This window comes from Sturnus vulgaris, chromosome 2 (assembly GCF_052056855.1).
Source record: "Sturnus vulgaris isolate bStuVul1 chromosome 2, bStuVul1.hap1, whole genome shotgun sequence".
NCBI lineage: Eukaryota > Metazoa > Chordata > Aves > Passeriformes > Sturnidae > Sturnus > Sturnus vulgaris.
Genome location: NC_142244.1, coordinates 108,822,845 through 108,839,958, shown reverse-complemented (window position 1 = coordinate 108,839,958; position 17,114 = coordinate 108,822,845). Strand labels below are relative to the sequence as shown.

At 34.1% G+C, this 17,114-nt stretch overlaps 1 protein-coding gene across 16 annotated transcripts in view; it reads left to right on the top strand.

Moving 5' to 3' along the window:
* Nucleotides 1–17,114, top strand: part of DMD (dystrophin) — a 1,142,416-nt gene that overhangs the window by 882,128 nt on the left and 243,174 nt on the right. For all 16 annotated transcript variants that reach the window (XM_088160350.1, XM_088160356.1, XM_088160354.1 and 13 more), the window contains one exon: nucleotides 3,635–3,789. In XM_088160350.1, the coding sequence (XP_088016476.1) occupies nucleotides 3,635–3,789 (155 nt within the window). The remainder of the gene's footprint in view (nucleotides 1–3,634; nucleotides 3,790–17,114) is intronic.

The following is a 17,114-nucleotide window of genomic DNA, read 5'->3' as shown; positions in this document are numbered from 1 at the left end:
AAAGAAGAGAAAAAAAAATTAAAAACCCCCACAACCCCAAATCAAACAAAACTGCTAGGATTGCCTGTTCACACCTTGGCTCCTTGCTTTGGTAGGAGCTAGTGAGGCGTCTTTTCTCCCTCTGTCCAACTTCATCTGGGACTGCCAAAGTGAAGGGGAGGAAGGATGGAGACAACATTTCATTCCTTTCCTTTATTGACCACTTATTTCTTCATCTAAACAGGAAATTAGATAGAATAGATTACATCCCCTGCCCTGTCGGGACTCAAAAGGCCAGGCAGCCTTCCACTGCCAGAGCCCAGGGAGTGAACTTTATGTCCTGAATTTGTGGATCAGGCTGAGGATGCCTTTGCTTGTCTTTGTCAGTTTCCTGCAGGGTAGTAACTCACCAAGGACTCTTTTGCCATTCCCTGTGTACCAAGATGAAGAACAAAATCAGCATTTTGTAGGTTTTTATTATTCCAGGGCTGGCAGTGTACTGCTTTGATTTCAGTAAAACAATTAACAATTATGTTCATGCTATTGACTATGTTGCAAACACTGAATTAGAATTCCTTGATTAAAAAAATAAATTCTTTAAGTATATAAATAAAACATGCTATAGATATACAAAAAAAGGACAGAAAGCCTGATTTTCCAGATTTGTGATATATACACAGAACTGGATGATGTTGTACATACATGTTGCTATATTTGAACTACTGCTCATCATTGATTTTGCTACACTGGGCAATACTGGGATAAAATAAAGTGCAGTTTTGATTTCATTACTTGTTTTTAATCAAGGGCTCTTAATTGCACAGGCTTTTTTCCTAATAGCATCAACTAGTGTCTTCTAATTAAAAATTATAAATAAACTTATACCTAAGTAACATGATAAACGCAGAACCTTAATTCTTTAAGCCTTTTAATAAACTCAGCAAATTCCAGTGATAATACAGGCAAAACAAAGAGAATGCTTTAAAAAGAATGTCAGAAAGAAATTAAGGTAATGTAGCATTTCCTTTAAAGAAGAAAAAAACAAATGTCATCTTAAGCTAAAAGAAAAATGAGACCTAAATACATAAAAGGGAAAAGAGGGAAAAAAGAATGCTATGAATGTAATTCTGAAGTATACATTGCAGTCATGTAGGAGGGGAGCTAATGGGCCTCTGGTGGGATAGACAGGTAAAACTTGTACCCCAACACTTTGTTCTCAGTGTCTGCACACAGAGCAAAGTTGAAGTATCCACTCCTCAAAGCTGTTGAAAAATTACATATCAATTTCCAGTAAAACAGAAAATACAAATAGTTTCCATCACCAAAGCTCTCTATATTCATCATTTCTTTCCTGAGTGGCAACCTAGTGTTGTAGTGTCAATAAGTTAATGGATTAATGTTGAAGTTAATGGTGAGAACAACACTTTTGGAAATAACCTTGTAATGGATCTTCCCATTTATTTATTATAAAACAGGCTTTCAAATCTTTTAGAAGGTCAATTTTATTCACATGGGTCTGGGCAAAAAGATCTTATTTTGAAAGTAAAGTTTACAGACCATTAATTTACAATGCAAGCAAAATGTTATGGTAACTTTTCTATATAAAACAGTGAGCAGTCAGTCTGCTGTGATCCTTTGGCTGAGAATAAAAATGACCTGCATGCCTTTGTAATTTTAAATGAAGAGAAAAGTAGGGTAAAATATAGATTGACCTAAATGTAGACTAGATGCTTGCTATATAAGATCGACAAAACTGAAATTACTGTAGAATTTATTTACTATTTATTATTTTGTATATATCTTATTATATTTATGTAAATATGAAAATTTATATATTTATTGTATATCATTCCAGCAGAAAAGGAGCTCAATTGGCAGACTGTTTCCAAAACAACCACCTGCCTGTATCTTCCTCAAAGAAATAGTAGTGTTTTCCACAAAATTATCACCTCTCCTCTCCTGTCTAGATCTCCTTGCTTATCAAAGAGAAATTTCTTTTAAAAATTGTCTAGAAAGCTTCATCTTAGGTGAGCTTAACCATAACACGTTCAGATGGTTTTCAGGATCAGGGGTTGGTAGGCTGCTCCTAATATTTGTTTGGTACTGACAGGATCCCTTGCTTAAAACAGATCACCAAGGAGTTGTCTTAGTACCTGGGGCTGTCTGATGCCCAGCAATGGAGTGATCTGCCCTCCCATGAAGGAATAGCACAGGAAATGGAGGAGTACCTGTTTGCAGTTTGAAATTATGGAGAGAACCTGGAGGTGCTGAAGTAGCTTTTTAACAGATAAGGGTATGGGGGAAAAATTGAATTCCCCCAAAACTCCATTCGGACTCTATTCAAAGAGCAAGTGCATTTTAGTCCCAGTCTTAATCAAAATCAATTTACAGACCTGCTGAGATTAAAACATACACATATGAATTATTTAACATTTACTTATTTTTACTTAATATTTAGATTCTTTCACAAGGGATTGCATGTAAGTTCAGCTCTATGTGAAGAATTCCTTATCTGAGTCAAAACAAGATTTCAAAAGGAATACTGCTTTGGGAGAATGAAGGGAAAAACGCTATTTTTTTTTTTCACAGGCATCTCCCAATTTGTGTATTAAAGCATAACAATAAAGACAGTCGAGTCTTGCTTTTTGCTGTCAATAGCTTCAAATGCTTATATGGAATTTACTATTTCTATTTAGAGACTGTTTTTCAACTTGTATTGTCCATTTTATTGGCTAGTTGGAGTCTGTTTAGTACAAAAGTACAAGTGGGCAATCAATTAACTTTGCTCTTTCAATTTTTTTGTTACACATTATGGATTAAGTGTGCAGCTCCAGTGCATTTATATGGAAATTTTCTCTGAGAGAAAGAATAACAGGAAAGATGCATGAGACCTGGCTGCTGGCTGAATGACTGCTCTGGATTTCCTGACTTCCTTCTGCAGTGAGGAAGCTGCTGGACAGGAGAGAAGAAAAAAAGGAGAAGAGAAAGTGGAGAGGAAAGGGGGAAACAAAAAATGACCAAAATTTAAAAAGCTTTTTAGTATTAAGCATAAATTAACATTATAAAGATACGGATAGGTTTACCAGTAGTATTTTACTGTTTTGCAGATTTAGTGCTGTTCCAGTAGGTGGCACTAATTACATAAACAATTTGTCAAAATGAAGTAATTTTTTTAAAAAAACATGAAAGCACAGGTATTAATTGTCCAAATCAGTATTATTTCACAGTATATAAAATAAAATTAGTCAGAATATATGATTTCACTATATTTTCTATCTCAGTACTCAATGTCACAAACAATTGTAGTTTCTATAATGCATTATAATGCATCCGTTTGTGTCTAAGAAAAGAATAATTAACATTCTAATCAGAGGTTATCAATTTTAGCTGTCATGACTTTTCCAGCATTTATAAATTGGTTGCTTGGTCCTCTCAGAGTTCAGAAGTAGTCTTGTGGCCTTATGACTAAAATAATTTAAAACATTTAGAAAGACTGATTTTAATTTCCAGTAAATCTGAAGAAGTAATTTTTCTTTTTTTTCCTTCTTTTTATACAGCTAATGTAAGTTATTCAGCTTCTTTTTCTAATCGTACAACGCATGTGATCATTTTATGTTGCTCCGAGATTTATTCTTTCTTTCTCTTTTTACTTCAGCAATTTTCAAAAGAAATACGACAATGGCAAATAAATGTAGATGTGGCAAATGACATGGCTCTTAAGCTGCTCCGTGATTATTCAGCAGATGACACCAGAAATGTACAACTGATGACAGATAGCATTAATGCATCGTGGGCTGCCATTAATAAAAGGTAGGATATAAATTCTGCTATTAGATTTGTTGTTGCTCTCCATTAACATTCATTGTCCAGCTGCAGTTGGAGATTATAGAAGATGGAACTTTTGCAAATGACATGACTGTAGTGATCACGAATCTTCTGTAGAATTTTTTTGGATATATGTCTTTAGAATAACATTTGATTATCACAAATAAAATTTAACTTTCTGCCAATTTTCCTCTGCTATAAACAGTTGCCAACTAACTTAAGCTGAGAGGTTATATTTCAAGTATTTAAAATTGTTTCATATATCTGTACTATCTGCACATCACAATCACAATAGTGATTGTAACTCATAAACCAAATCTGAAAATGACAGACATATCCTATTGAAGCAGGTTCAAAGGAGAAATGTTATCCTGTATCTTTGAAGCAAATCTGTAGTGAAGAAAGTTTTTATTAAATCCTTGACCACATTCTTGATTACATTTCACAGTCTTTCAGTATTTGGTTTGGATACCAATTCCTTATTAAAAGCAATTTTTGGAAGCTTGCCAAGAAATTGTGAGTCATCCAATATGCAATCCATAAGATTATAACATATTGCAGTAAAAATTATTTTCTTTATAGTAGTTAAGAGTTTTAAACCATTTTGCATAAGATTAGATATGTAAAAATTATACAAAAGTTGTTTTAATCAGTATCTGGCATTAAGCTTTGTAGTTTATAGCTGAAACTATAAATTAATTAGACCTTAACATATTTTTAATTAAAGTCTATGAACAAGGGCAGAGAAGTCAGTTTAGCTAAATATGCAGTAAATTCAGTACATCCTCTTGCATAATGTCAGTAACTTAAATCACTGACAAGTACAGAAGTTTAATGTCACTTTTTGTTTAGTTTGATGTTTATATGAATGAGTCACTTTAGCAGCATTTTTTCTGAAGCAAACTTACAACTGACTTAAGACCCTGTTCAAATGAGAGAAGGGATACTCTTGATGTCCACTAAAAGAAAGGCACACAATTATTTGAAAGCTTTTTTTTTTTAACTAAACTGATATTTTAGTATAAACATTTCATTTATACCTGCTTGCATTTCTCCTGTTATAGTAATAGCTATTTTAGCTTTATTAGAAGTAGCCATATTTTACAAAATAGTGTTTTGCTTACTGTGGCCTGAGAAGGAGTTTGGGGGCACTGTTTATTGCTGGATAAGAAAGGCTGTAGTCTAATGCTCAAAACCATTCCCCATGAGTAGATACAATCAGCAGCTCAAAAGGATTTTGGTGAGAACAGAAGGAAATTTAGAAATACAAGCCCTGCTTGGTGAGAAGTCCAGGCTATGAGTGTACCTGCTGTGGCTGTTCTGTATTAATTGTAGCTAAGGCTGCATTTTAAAATTTGTTAATTCCTCAGGCACAAGCCCAGATGTGTCTAATGTTGCCCAAAGGTGAGAATTGCCAATCTTGCATGGACTCTGCCAAGTACTAGGCTAAGACAGAGTACACATTCTTCCAAATTCATTCCTTGCAAGCTTCTATAAAATTCACAGATGTGTTAGGTGAATTACTATAGTAAATATTTTATGTCTAAAAAGAGACTTGCTTAGGTGACTGAGTTGACATTTCCCTTTAAGAAGTACAAAAGAGTAGGAATAAATATAAACTGTGAAATTAGTTTCCTAGTTTTTGATTGTATGATGTTGTTACATTTCTAATACATGTTTAATTTAGTGTTTTGTATACAACTTTTGTAACACTTCTCATGATTTGGGAACTTGAAAAAGAAGCCTGCTACAAACAGTACTTGATAAGCTTCTCTAAGGGCTGGATCACATTTTAGTCTTTTGTGAGACATTGATAAATATGGACAGACTAAGGCATCAAGTCAGATAAAACTTTTACTTGGAAGATTTTCGTGCATGTAGATTTTTTGGTATCTTTGAAACACTAGTCAGGCATTTTGCTCATGCAGCAGCTCCTGAGTGAGGTCTTGGAAAAATGTCCTACATTTCTGCAGGGATTTCAAAACGTTTAGATGTGAGACTTAGGGACATGGTTTAGAGGTGGATTTGGAAGCACTGGGTTAAGGGTTTGATGATCTCAGAGGTCTTTTCCAACCTAAATGATTCTGTGATTCCTTTGTTAAACAGCCCTGTTGGAAGAGATAATGAAGTCAACGGGCCTTTGGATTACTTAAATGCCAATTTGTTCTGGTTTTTGGGAGGTTTCGCTTTGAATTTTTTGCCCTCCTTCTATGCTTAAACTCTTCATTTTTCAGATTATTGCATAGAGAAATTTAGGAGAGGGTGTTTTGGTTTTGGGGATCGTTTGAACTGTAAGAGAATATTTACTCAGTAGAAACGAGACATGAACTGTTTCATCACAGTCTTCAGGAAAAGCCAGTTTCCACTCAGATATGTGTGCAATGATTTCAGATATATCCATGTGTGTCATTTTAATCTAGACAATGAATAGTGCTCTGATGACTTGGTCACCTCACAGTGATAGTAGAAATAGCTTCCAAATTATGTTCTTGACCATTTCTCCAGTATTTTATGAGCAGTTTTATCACGTTTTTTATCACTTTTTAAGTGCCAAGAGGAAATATTCAGCTGAAGATTTTGCTTTCTCTCTATATATTGTTAAGTTAAATGGCCTAAATATTTTGTGAATATCTTCTTTTAAAAATTAAAACTAAGAGTCGTTTACATTATTTTGAACTGTTTTTCCTTAAACTTGTCATTAATATCAGAATTGATTGTCAGTGTAAAAAAAATGTGAAACCTGCTTTTCCATGAACCAGTTTGCTAAGACAACAGGCAGGCAAGCAGTAGTAAAATTCCACTTTGCTTGTTGGTAATAGTTGCCAAAGCAAGTACTTCAGTCATTAAGGCAACATCTGCTAGCTTGTGTTTTGTTTTGCTTAAGTAGATTTTCAGATGATTGCTGTGTGTTTACTCTTTGCCTTACTGTTGTGTTTTATAGCATTGAGCTACAACCAGTACCTCTCTAATTCCTTTGAGAGACAAGCTGGTGAATGCTTGACGGCTGTTTCCCTTTTTTTCACTTGACACTTTTTGATTTTTACTTTTGTTGTTGATGCTGCAAAGAGAAACTGAAAACCACATGAACTGATCACTTGGGTGAAAGCCAGACTGACTGGTAAACAGGCCTCTTCTTCTTTAGAGGCATTGACTTTCCAAGAAATAGCCATATTATTTAAGCTGAAGCAATTAAAGAGAAAGTGATCTCTATTACTTGCATTAACGAAAATAAATCCAGCAGATGAACTCAAGTCTTCTCAGGAGGGGAAAAAAGGCAGTGATAGAAGCAACCATTAGAAATTTGCTATATAAAAAAATGTTTGTTATGGTAGTATTATGTTACTCCTTTTGTGGGCACACACATTTTAATGTGAATTACCATACAAAAACATTAACAGTTTGCTTGTATTTTCCCCTCCTATGAATCCACTAAATGTGTTAAATACCATTACCTTAAATATTAAGCTAAAAATGGACTTTTATCTTTCTTAAATGGAGCGTTTATTATGAAAAAATTGTATCATATATTCTGAGAATTGTTTAGGATTCCAAACCAGCAATGTGTAATAGACGTCTTCAAATATTCACCCAACAGTTCCTGTGGCCAAGCTCAATGGAGCTCAGTAGGTGTTGGGAGCTTTCACTGCTCAAGATGCTTTTTTGGCTCCTGAGACAATATAGAAAACACACCACAATCTAAATGTAAAAAAGTAACTTTCTTTTCCCCACTACAAGGTATGAACAGCAAAAAATCAGTGTAAGGAGAAGCAAGGAGATGTGTTTTTAAACCTCTTTGAAAGACCTGAGGTACCAACTCCCACATTTAACTAAGGGTGTTCATTCTCTAATGCATCCAGTTGTATAAACTGGATTTTGTGTGTCAGCTGGACAGTATAAAATGTAAATGGCCAAACAAACTAAGGATATAAACAGTACAAAATTGTGATGCATATCTCCTTCATATATAAATACATAATAAAACAGTAATTCTAGGTGTGAAAAAGGTCATAATCTAAATTTGGTCTTTCAGCAGCAAACCATTCCTAATCAGCTGTTGCTTGTTATAAAGATACAAATATTAGAATGTAACCTTTATCTGTACATTAGTTTTGTAAGTATAATTTTGTTACCTGCAGAGAAAGAGCTCAATCATTCTGCTGGAGACAGCTTTTCTTAATACCCTGTTCCCATCCTAACACTACTTTATGTTACTTGTGGAAGTAATCAGATTTGCTTTTCAGTTGTATTGCATTCTGGGTGAGAAAAACTGCATTTGCAGTAGCAGAAGCCAGAAGTGTGAATTTCGTTGAGTTATACTGAAGACTCATAGATGGTTCCAGTACCTAGACTGTATCTAGGAGCCATCTCTGAAAACTTATTTGCTCATTTTGGCTTGGACTGCTCAAGTCAAGCAGCATAGAATTCGCAGTCTCCAAGCAAACTCATCCTCTCCCTTTCCATTATCCTGCTGCTTTGAAGCTTGGTTTGCATTCCTAAAATCTGTAGAGAACCATGAGAATGAGCAGCTCCAAAAATTCTCTGTGCAGGCACACTTTGTGGCCATGGCAATCTTGATTACTTGAGAAGTCTGTTTAAACATCTGTGCCTGCAGTTGCTGTCCTGGCTATAGAGCTGCATTCATGGGGGTGTGAGCAAGAAATCCTAGTAAATGTGACTTTAGAAAAAGAGGAAAATTTTCATTTTCTGATGTAAATTTATTTTTCCCAAAAAAAATGCTATTATAATTTTCATTTTTATCATCATGCAGTGATGATTTATTGATTGGTTTTCAATATAATTTTTCCAGGCTGAAAGAAAGTAGACATGAAGAGAGACTGCTTCTTTACAACTATTATGCCATGCTGAAATTTGTTATTTATACCAGTTTAGCAATGGATTCAAAATTAAAATTGCAAATTGTGGTGGAAAATATTGTAATTGTAGGGTAACTTTTTTGTTTTGTGGAGGTGTTGATAATACATTTATCTATTGCCTGCACTATTTAAAGAAGAAATTCTCCATCTAGATATTTGTCAGATGCTGCCTTTGAGAACTTCTCTTGGTATGAAATCTTTAAGGACTTCAGTACTTTTACTTTATCAGTAAAAATGGTCACACTAAACGAAAATGAATCTCTGCAATCTGAGGTAACACAGTTGAGATTATATCAAGGACCTAATAATTTTATACGTCAACATGTTTATTCTGAAGAATGTATGTCTGTTGACTATTATTTTGAACAAAACAGATGAAGTTTTCAAAAAAGCATTTAATCTGGAACTATTCTGAAAAGTCTGAATTCTATATGAGCTTCTCCTGTCTTTCTTATTAGGGAAGTGGGAATAAGCAACCATTCATATTCATTAAATAAATGTGTCAGTAAAATACTCCACGCTTCTCAGAAGTTGTTCTCTAGAAGAGTTAGCAAACTCTAAAGAAAAACTATATTTGCTGCTTTTGATGCAAAAATGTTAAGCCTTTTGTGTTTAGAATATGGATGTTTTTAAAGTTACCTGAGTTGTTTTCTGACAATAGATTTAATTATTTTTTGCTTTCTTTTCTATTCTGTTACCTTTATTTTAAGTCCTCAGACAAAGACTATAAGAAGGGTGGGGATGGCAAGATTTAGATGCTTTGATTTTAATTTATGGTTTTTGGTTTATGTTTTATTTAGAGCATTTCTTAATATATCCATTTATAAAAGCACACCTATAAACATTTGGTGCAGAGGGATTATTTAATGATAGTAGATAAAAGAGAGGCAACGTGTTTGATAGACATTCTAACTGCCTACAATCTCAAGCAAATATTTAGGTACAGAAATATAATATCAGTCTTACCAGCAACGACATCAGTAAACAATGCTTTGCTATTTTTTCTTCCTGATATCCCTCAGAATGATGACACTTCATCACATACAAGGAAAAAAATTGTAAAAAGAAGTAAATGAAGCTGCCAGATGAAGCTCATATAATCAGGAGATCTAGAAAGTCATCTTAGCTGCTATATTCTAGTTTAATCTTAGTTCTCCACTGAGCTGACAGCACTTGTTTGTGCAGTACTAACATCAGATCCAAGATGAGAATTCAATTGGTGGTAGTGAATATTTTTGGTTTAATTTTTGAGAGTATAGTCTTGGATATGCTTTCAAAATGCTGTTATGATGTACTGAAAAGGCAGTGTTACCCAGAATACTGTATGATTCATCATTTCCACCTTTGTGAACATATTCCTGTGATTTTTGAAAAACTCTTTTGTGATTATAAAAAGGAAAGAGTTCTTGAGTTATTTCAGGAGAGAGTAGCATCAGTAATACAGTATTTGACAAAAGGATCTATGGATCCTTGTAACTTCTGGGATGAAGTTCTTAAAACTTTTAGCATGAGTCTAAGGAAACGAAATTTTCCCACCACTTGAGTATATGTATATAGTCTATATATATATATATATATATATAGTCCAGTACCTTTAACTCTTCCAGAAAGACAAAAGATCATCTGTAGGTCTGCTAAATCCTCCCACAGACAAACAAAAATGACCTCACAGAAAAAAGTGTTGCTGTTTTTAAATTTAATGGTTGGATTTTGTCTGTTCCACAAAGGATGTGCTAAGATTTCTAGATACCATGAATTCAGCTCATTGAGACCTTAGTTGCTTTGGGTTTAAATCACAGGATCACAGAATATTCTGAGGTATGGTCTCACAAAGATCATCCAGTCCAGCTCTTAAGTGAATAGCTTATACAGGGATGGAGCCCACGACCTTGGTGTTACTAGCACCATGCTCTAACTTTAATCCAGTGTTAACGATTTAATTTTACACAATTAGAAAGGAGAATAGGACTGGTGTCTTGCAGCAAGCCCATCAGTTTCCAATAGTGTGAGCAATTTACCAACAGAAATTAAGCAGGAAACGCATTTAGAAGACCATTCTTTACTGCTCAGACACTTGCTATTTCACTTTTTTCTTTTCCTCATTCTTGGTTTTTATTTTGGTCTTGATTAAAATAAAATTCTATTTCTTTGTTCATAATTACTGTGTGTTAAATGCTCTTTAGTCCTTTCTGTTGAAAATGAGGACAGTTCTGATTTTAAAGGGAAAGTCAAATAGAAAAAATCATTAAATAGTTTATGGAACAGGATTCTAAAGGGAGAGCAGTTTTGTGGCCAGACTTGAATCACAACTGAGGCTTAATGTGGGCATATTAAAGAAATACTCTATTTCAGAAATTTTCCTATTTTGCATATGCAGGAGATGAAGGAGGATCAAGGTATTAGGGAAGAACATGTTTGATTTGTGAAGGAACAGAAATGTCAATTTTTGTTCCCATCCCATTAGAAAATTAAGACAAATGTGTTGCTCATTCTCTTAAAGGTGAGATTTTCCGAAGTAATTAGAAAATTTTAGGTTCTGTTTGAACAAGAACAGAAGCTAATGCTCTGTGCCCTGAAAGTCTAACCTTAAATCTATTTCCTATTTGTCTGTAGATAAATTAACAAACCATGGCAAACTGATTATTGCTCTCATCCAAAGCTCATAGAATAAATTAATATCTTTCCAGTCCCCTTGACAGACTTCTTATCAGGCTTCCTTTAAAACAAACTGAACAGAAATTAATAAAGCTGATGGACTAGCAGAGTGCCAGGAAAAGGAATTTGACCTTACTTGTCATGTTTTGTTTGGATTGTTATTCTTGTGATAGCTTTTTTTTTTTTTTCTCCCTGGTGTTTTCCCTGTATTTTTGTATTTCTTCAGCTGCTGTGAAGGCAGTTTAAGATTTCCCCTTGCTGGCTTGTCAGTCATGCTTGAAACTGAGGATAATTCAGTCTGCTGTTAAATGCTTAGTCTCTCTTTGGAAGTTACCACCAAATGTGTCAAGTTGACAACAGCAGTGCTTGCCTTTTTTGTGCGGCTACGACTGAAATTTCAATCACAAGTTTTTATATAAAGTCACAAAGAAATCAACAAATAAAGAGTCCCCATTATTCCTGGTAAGGATCAATGGCACAGGAGGCTGATGGTCGTGACTTCTGCTGACCAAGGCAGAGATCTGGGGAAGTGGCAACACAGAGGGCAGAGAGGAATTCAGTAGAATCAGCAATGTGGTTTTCTTGCATGCCCCAAAATAAGCATGGCGAGAAATCACTGAGGAGACGTGAGATTCCACTGGTAAATCTTGAGGATAGAGCATTTATGGTGTATCTGATACAGGTGCATAAAATGGGAAGCAGTAAGTAAGAAAGGAATTTGGGAAAAGGAAAAAAATGTGTTCTATGTTCATGTTGTTTGTCATCCAATATTAATTAACTTTTGACCAATACCCCAATTTTAACTGACCTATTATAATTCCCTGACAAATTTAATAAATGCAGAACACTTCCCAGCTACTAAGAATTACATCTCCTGCAAACTATAAAAAAATATTATCTTCTGCAAATGATAAGAATTAATAGCTCTTGGAACTATCACTCTAGCTGACATTTCTGCAGGTTCTTCCTTTGTGCAAGTTACATAATCAGTTTCATATCTGAGATATATCTGCTTAAGCACAGTGGTGCCTTGTGGCAATGCATTATATGTGTCCACTTCATGATATTATTTTTATCTGTTTAAAATGCGCCATGTGTTTCTGAGATTCTGTTTGTTTAATTGACACAGTGTATGACAAAAGCAAAGTTTTGTGAAGTGCCTAAAGGGCCAAGATTGCAATACCCAGTTCTCACTTTCTGCATTTTATTTTGGTAATGTTATATGTTTGCTATCATCCTTATTGTGTTTTATTGTTTTTTTCCTATGTGTTTCTTTGCTTTAAAAAAAAAAAATTATCATCACGTTAAAGTCTAATTTAATGTTGGGATTTTTAAAATCTAACTTGAATGAATTTTCTGTACCCCACAACATGGCTTATATATACTAGGTTCAGTTATTGTTTGCCTTAAAATCTGAAAAATATGTTGCTGTTTTTTATGAGTAATGGTAAACAGTTCCAAAATCTCCATGAGTTCTTTGTGCTTGGAGCATGTCTGAGGTTGATGCTTCAGCTATGTTAATGAATTATTAGCAGTGTCTTTTAATTAATCATATACCTCTACTGATTCCAAGGAGTTAGATTTATTTTCAAGGTAGTTTTACCTGTAAGTTTCTCAGTGAGGGTTTACTCCAAGGGACAGGAGACAGCTCGTCTAGAGTTTGTCTTCTCTTTTCTTCCTGTGGAACCACCAGCAGAATACACTTGTGAAATAAGATGGCACTAAGAAATCACAGTTCAGATCTGCCTTTAGTGACACCTTTCCTTTTTATAGTGTGCTGACCCCTTGGAGCTGTGGACATCTGTGTCACTGTTATTTCTTTTCATGTTGGGGAAAATAAAAGTAGAAGTATGGAATGTATTTATTAAATTTTTCTTTAGCTAAATTAATTTTCCCACCATGTCACTGCTTTTATGTCTGATATTACTCTCTGCTGGTTGGGACAAGGTACCCAGCCCAGGCTCAGGAGAGTGAGTTAAAGATGGACATAAATAGTTATTCCTTTCATTTTTACTGCCTTTCAGATGCCAATATGTATTGGAACCTTCATTAAGCTGTTGGTCTTGATTTAAAATATTGAATTTCTTCAAGGTTGCCTCTAGTTCAGAGCCCGTCAGATTATACTGCATTTAAATATTCTTTGTAGTATTTGTTTTGAACACATTAGTGAATCTTTCTTCTATCATATTGCCGATGATTTTTTTTTTCCTTTTGGAATTACTCAAATTCTTCTGGGTTTGACTAATCTGAATAAATTTGCCATTTTGCTCTTCATACCTTTCCCCCAGTGGTTCATTACTGCACTTAGTACCACCTTTTACTACTCCCTAGGAAAAGGCTCCTAATGCTCAGTGTTGAACATTATTTACATTGATCACATCATATACTCTCAATCTCAGCTTTGTTTCATTCAAGAGGTTTCTGTCACAAAACCATGCATCCTTGACTTGCTTCCCAAATAGCTGCTTGTAAAGTGGTTATGATATACTTTATGGATTTCTTTGCATAAGCTGAAGTAAAGCTGAATCACCAGTTAAACTGATGAATGCATCAGTTATGTGTTCATTTCCATGACTAAAATTTGGAAAGTGGTTTGAGAACAGGTAAGACATATGTTAGGGAAAAGAAATGCATCTCCTCAGATGTTGGATAAATTATCTGTAATATAGAGAGGATACTTGCATGGCAGTGAGTACAAAGTGATAGATCTCAAGCCAAATCAAGTACCTTTTTCATGTAAGCACCTGATAACTATTTCAAAAATCATTAAGAAGGAAGGAAACGTGGCAAATCATGCACTATTTAAAAGAAAGATTTGGATGACTGCCAGAATTGCTTGTGAGCACACGAAGTTTAAGTTATATCCATTTTTGTCATGTCTCTTCATAGCAGAATAGACTTCCTACTCCCTGACCTAGAGTTTTGGTGTATTTATGTCTCTCTCCACACTGTTAAATGGTCCAGAATTGTTGTTTGAAGGGTTATGATTTCTTCTGCTAAAAATTTTTATCTTTGAACTTCATCCAAAAAAGAATTGAGGTAGAACTATCAGAGAACATCCTGTTCCCTTTGAAGTCAGCTGAAGGTTAGCCATTCATCCTCAGTGGAGTTAGGATTTCTCTGCAAGGCTTTTGTATCAAACTCATACTGAAGTTCTGTTGAACTGAGAGTGAGTGGAACACCATCTGAATTTGCTGAACTGGGCTCTGGAAATTCACTACTTAATTATTTATTTATATTTGCATGATCCTGAGGAGCAGAACTAGAGTGGTAGTTTCTTTCCATGTTATTGAATCTGCATAATAATAAATTAGTAGTATTTCTCTATATTTTCGTATTACCTCTGGTTGTAGTTCCTGATGTTTTACCATCTTTCTGCAGCAGAATTATTTTATTCAGATTATCTCCTTATAGTGCAGAACTTATTCTATATTTCAGTTTTCCATCGGAGCCTGCAATCTCCTGAAGAGTAAAAAATAAATGTATAAGTTATGGAATGGTTCTTTATAACTGATATTTTTTTTATTAGATTGTATAAGAGGCAGTAGGCAGGTTACCAACTGCTTCTGACCTGAATTTTATAGAGCTATTTTGTTTTTTTCTGGTTAGCATTTTATGCTTCTTAAAATATGTTGACAGAATACGTTTTAAAATATATTGACTCAGTCTGATCTGTCAGCATCTTTGTGTAATGTGAGTACTACTTGAAGCCCATATTTTAGAGGGGAAAAAATAATGTGTGTGTTTATCTAAGTGTTTATTTAGTGTTACTTAATATGATGCATGGTACAATAAGAACTGTAAGTGCTGCCAGACAAGTTTTCCAGCCTGGGAATTGAGGCTTCTCTCTCTTGCATGGTAGCAAATCACTTTTTTGCTAGGCCATGGAGTTCAGCCCTCTGAGGCTGATGCTCCAAATGAAAACTACACTAACAGTTTAATAGTATCCTTTGTGAGCTCTAATTGATTTCATGTAATGCCATCAGTGCATTTCACAGTTTTATTAAATCTAGTTGTTTCTGCAGTAAGTAAGGCTAAGAAAACAAGTGTCTTTAGAATATAATTAATTTCATAATCAGTTTTAATTATACTACACTGTCTTAGAAAGCAAAGATTATATCTTACTAAATTGCATCTGAGTAATTAATATGCAGTTTATTAAATGGTATTGTTGACTGCCTTGGAATTTTGAAAGAATTATATGTTTTGGAATGCAATAAAAAATTTAATTCTACGTATTATAGACCATGAAGTATGAAGAAGACAAACAGAACAATGATATTTTTGCTTCTTTTGGTAGAATAAGAGACTAGTTTTGTCTGTTTGGTTTAAGTTTTGATGTTAGGATTTCTTCTTTTTCTAAATTCTCTCTTCAGTGGTAGTAACAGAATTGTTAAATATTGTCTTCCCATCATATTGGGACATTACTTGAATTATACAAGGATTAGACTGGAATCTGTTCTGTGAGTTCAGAGAATTGAGGGGAAGGGAGATGCTGGGTTGTTTGTTCTGTTGGATTTGGGTTTTTTTTTCCCTTTCCTTTGGATTTTGGTTTTTTTTTTAATTATTTAGTAGTTTAAGATACTTCCTTAAAATTTGATTGAGGGCTATTTAGAAAAGCCTCTGGAGTGAATGAATCAGAATAATATTCTGAGTCTATAAATAATTTTTAATGATACCTCATATGTCTGTGAATGTTGAGTGTTTTTCAGATTCCCTTCCCTTTAATCTGGTAACAGGTATGTTTTACTCTCTGGAAAATTATTTACTTTAATGAAAATTTATCAGGAGATTAAAAATCACAAATAAACATAAACTGTTTCCAATAGTATAAAAGATAACCTGATTAGATAACCTGAAAAGATAATTGATTGTAATTACGAAGGAATCCCCCTAGTTTCATTAATGATTGTTCTGTTGCTCCCCATGTAAGTGTGATAATCTATGGTTATCTATGGTTATGATGAACATAGAGAAGATGGACACTTACAATATATTTTTATATATTCTTAACCTATGCCAAGGCAAGCTGAGAAAAGAGACAAAAGTGATGGGGGCAAGAAAAGCCTGTTAAAAACATTAACTCTCTTTTTTATCCCATTAAGAGGCATTTTGGGAATGTAGGATCCCACAAGTGAATACAATATAAGAAGAGACAGAAATTATTTTTAAAAAGGTTGTTGAGAAGTTTTCCTATAGGATAACACAGATCCCTTTGTCCTGATGTTGTCAGGTGCTTAATTATAAAGGATTGTTTAAAGGTCCTATATAGAAGTCCATATATGTGATTTTGTTTCCCAGGGGGTTAAAATTCCTTTGTTTTTAGCAACTCTTTTCAGTCTCATAAAAAATGGTGTAGAATAGATGGGGGATTAATATCCAAGACTCATCTGAAACTTTATGGATAAATACAGAGTTTGAGGTGTTTTTTGGGTTTTTTTTCTCTTTTTGCTATTCAATATCTATTATGCTTTTATAAGAAATGTGTGGGACAAACAATCTAAATTCAAAAATATGTCTTCAAACTGATTTAGTATCTTTAGTAACAAAGAAAGCAGTTCAGAGGAAAATTCTGGGAGAAAGGTTGATGATTTTTTAATTTTCATTCAAGTCCTAGTTATTTCAAGAAGGTCTGTGAGAAGTATAAGACTAGAAACAAGCCAGTCAATGAATAGCAGCAAAAGAAATCATTTCCTCTCTCTTGCTGCATCCATTTTCCTAAGTACAGAAACACCAGAAACATATTTTCTTGTTTTGAAGAGATTTATAATATGAAAACTG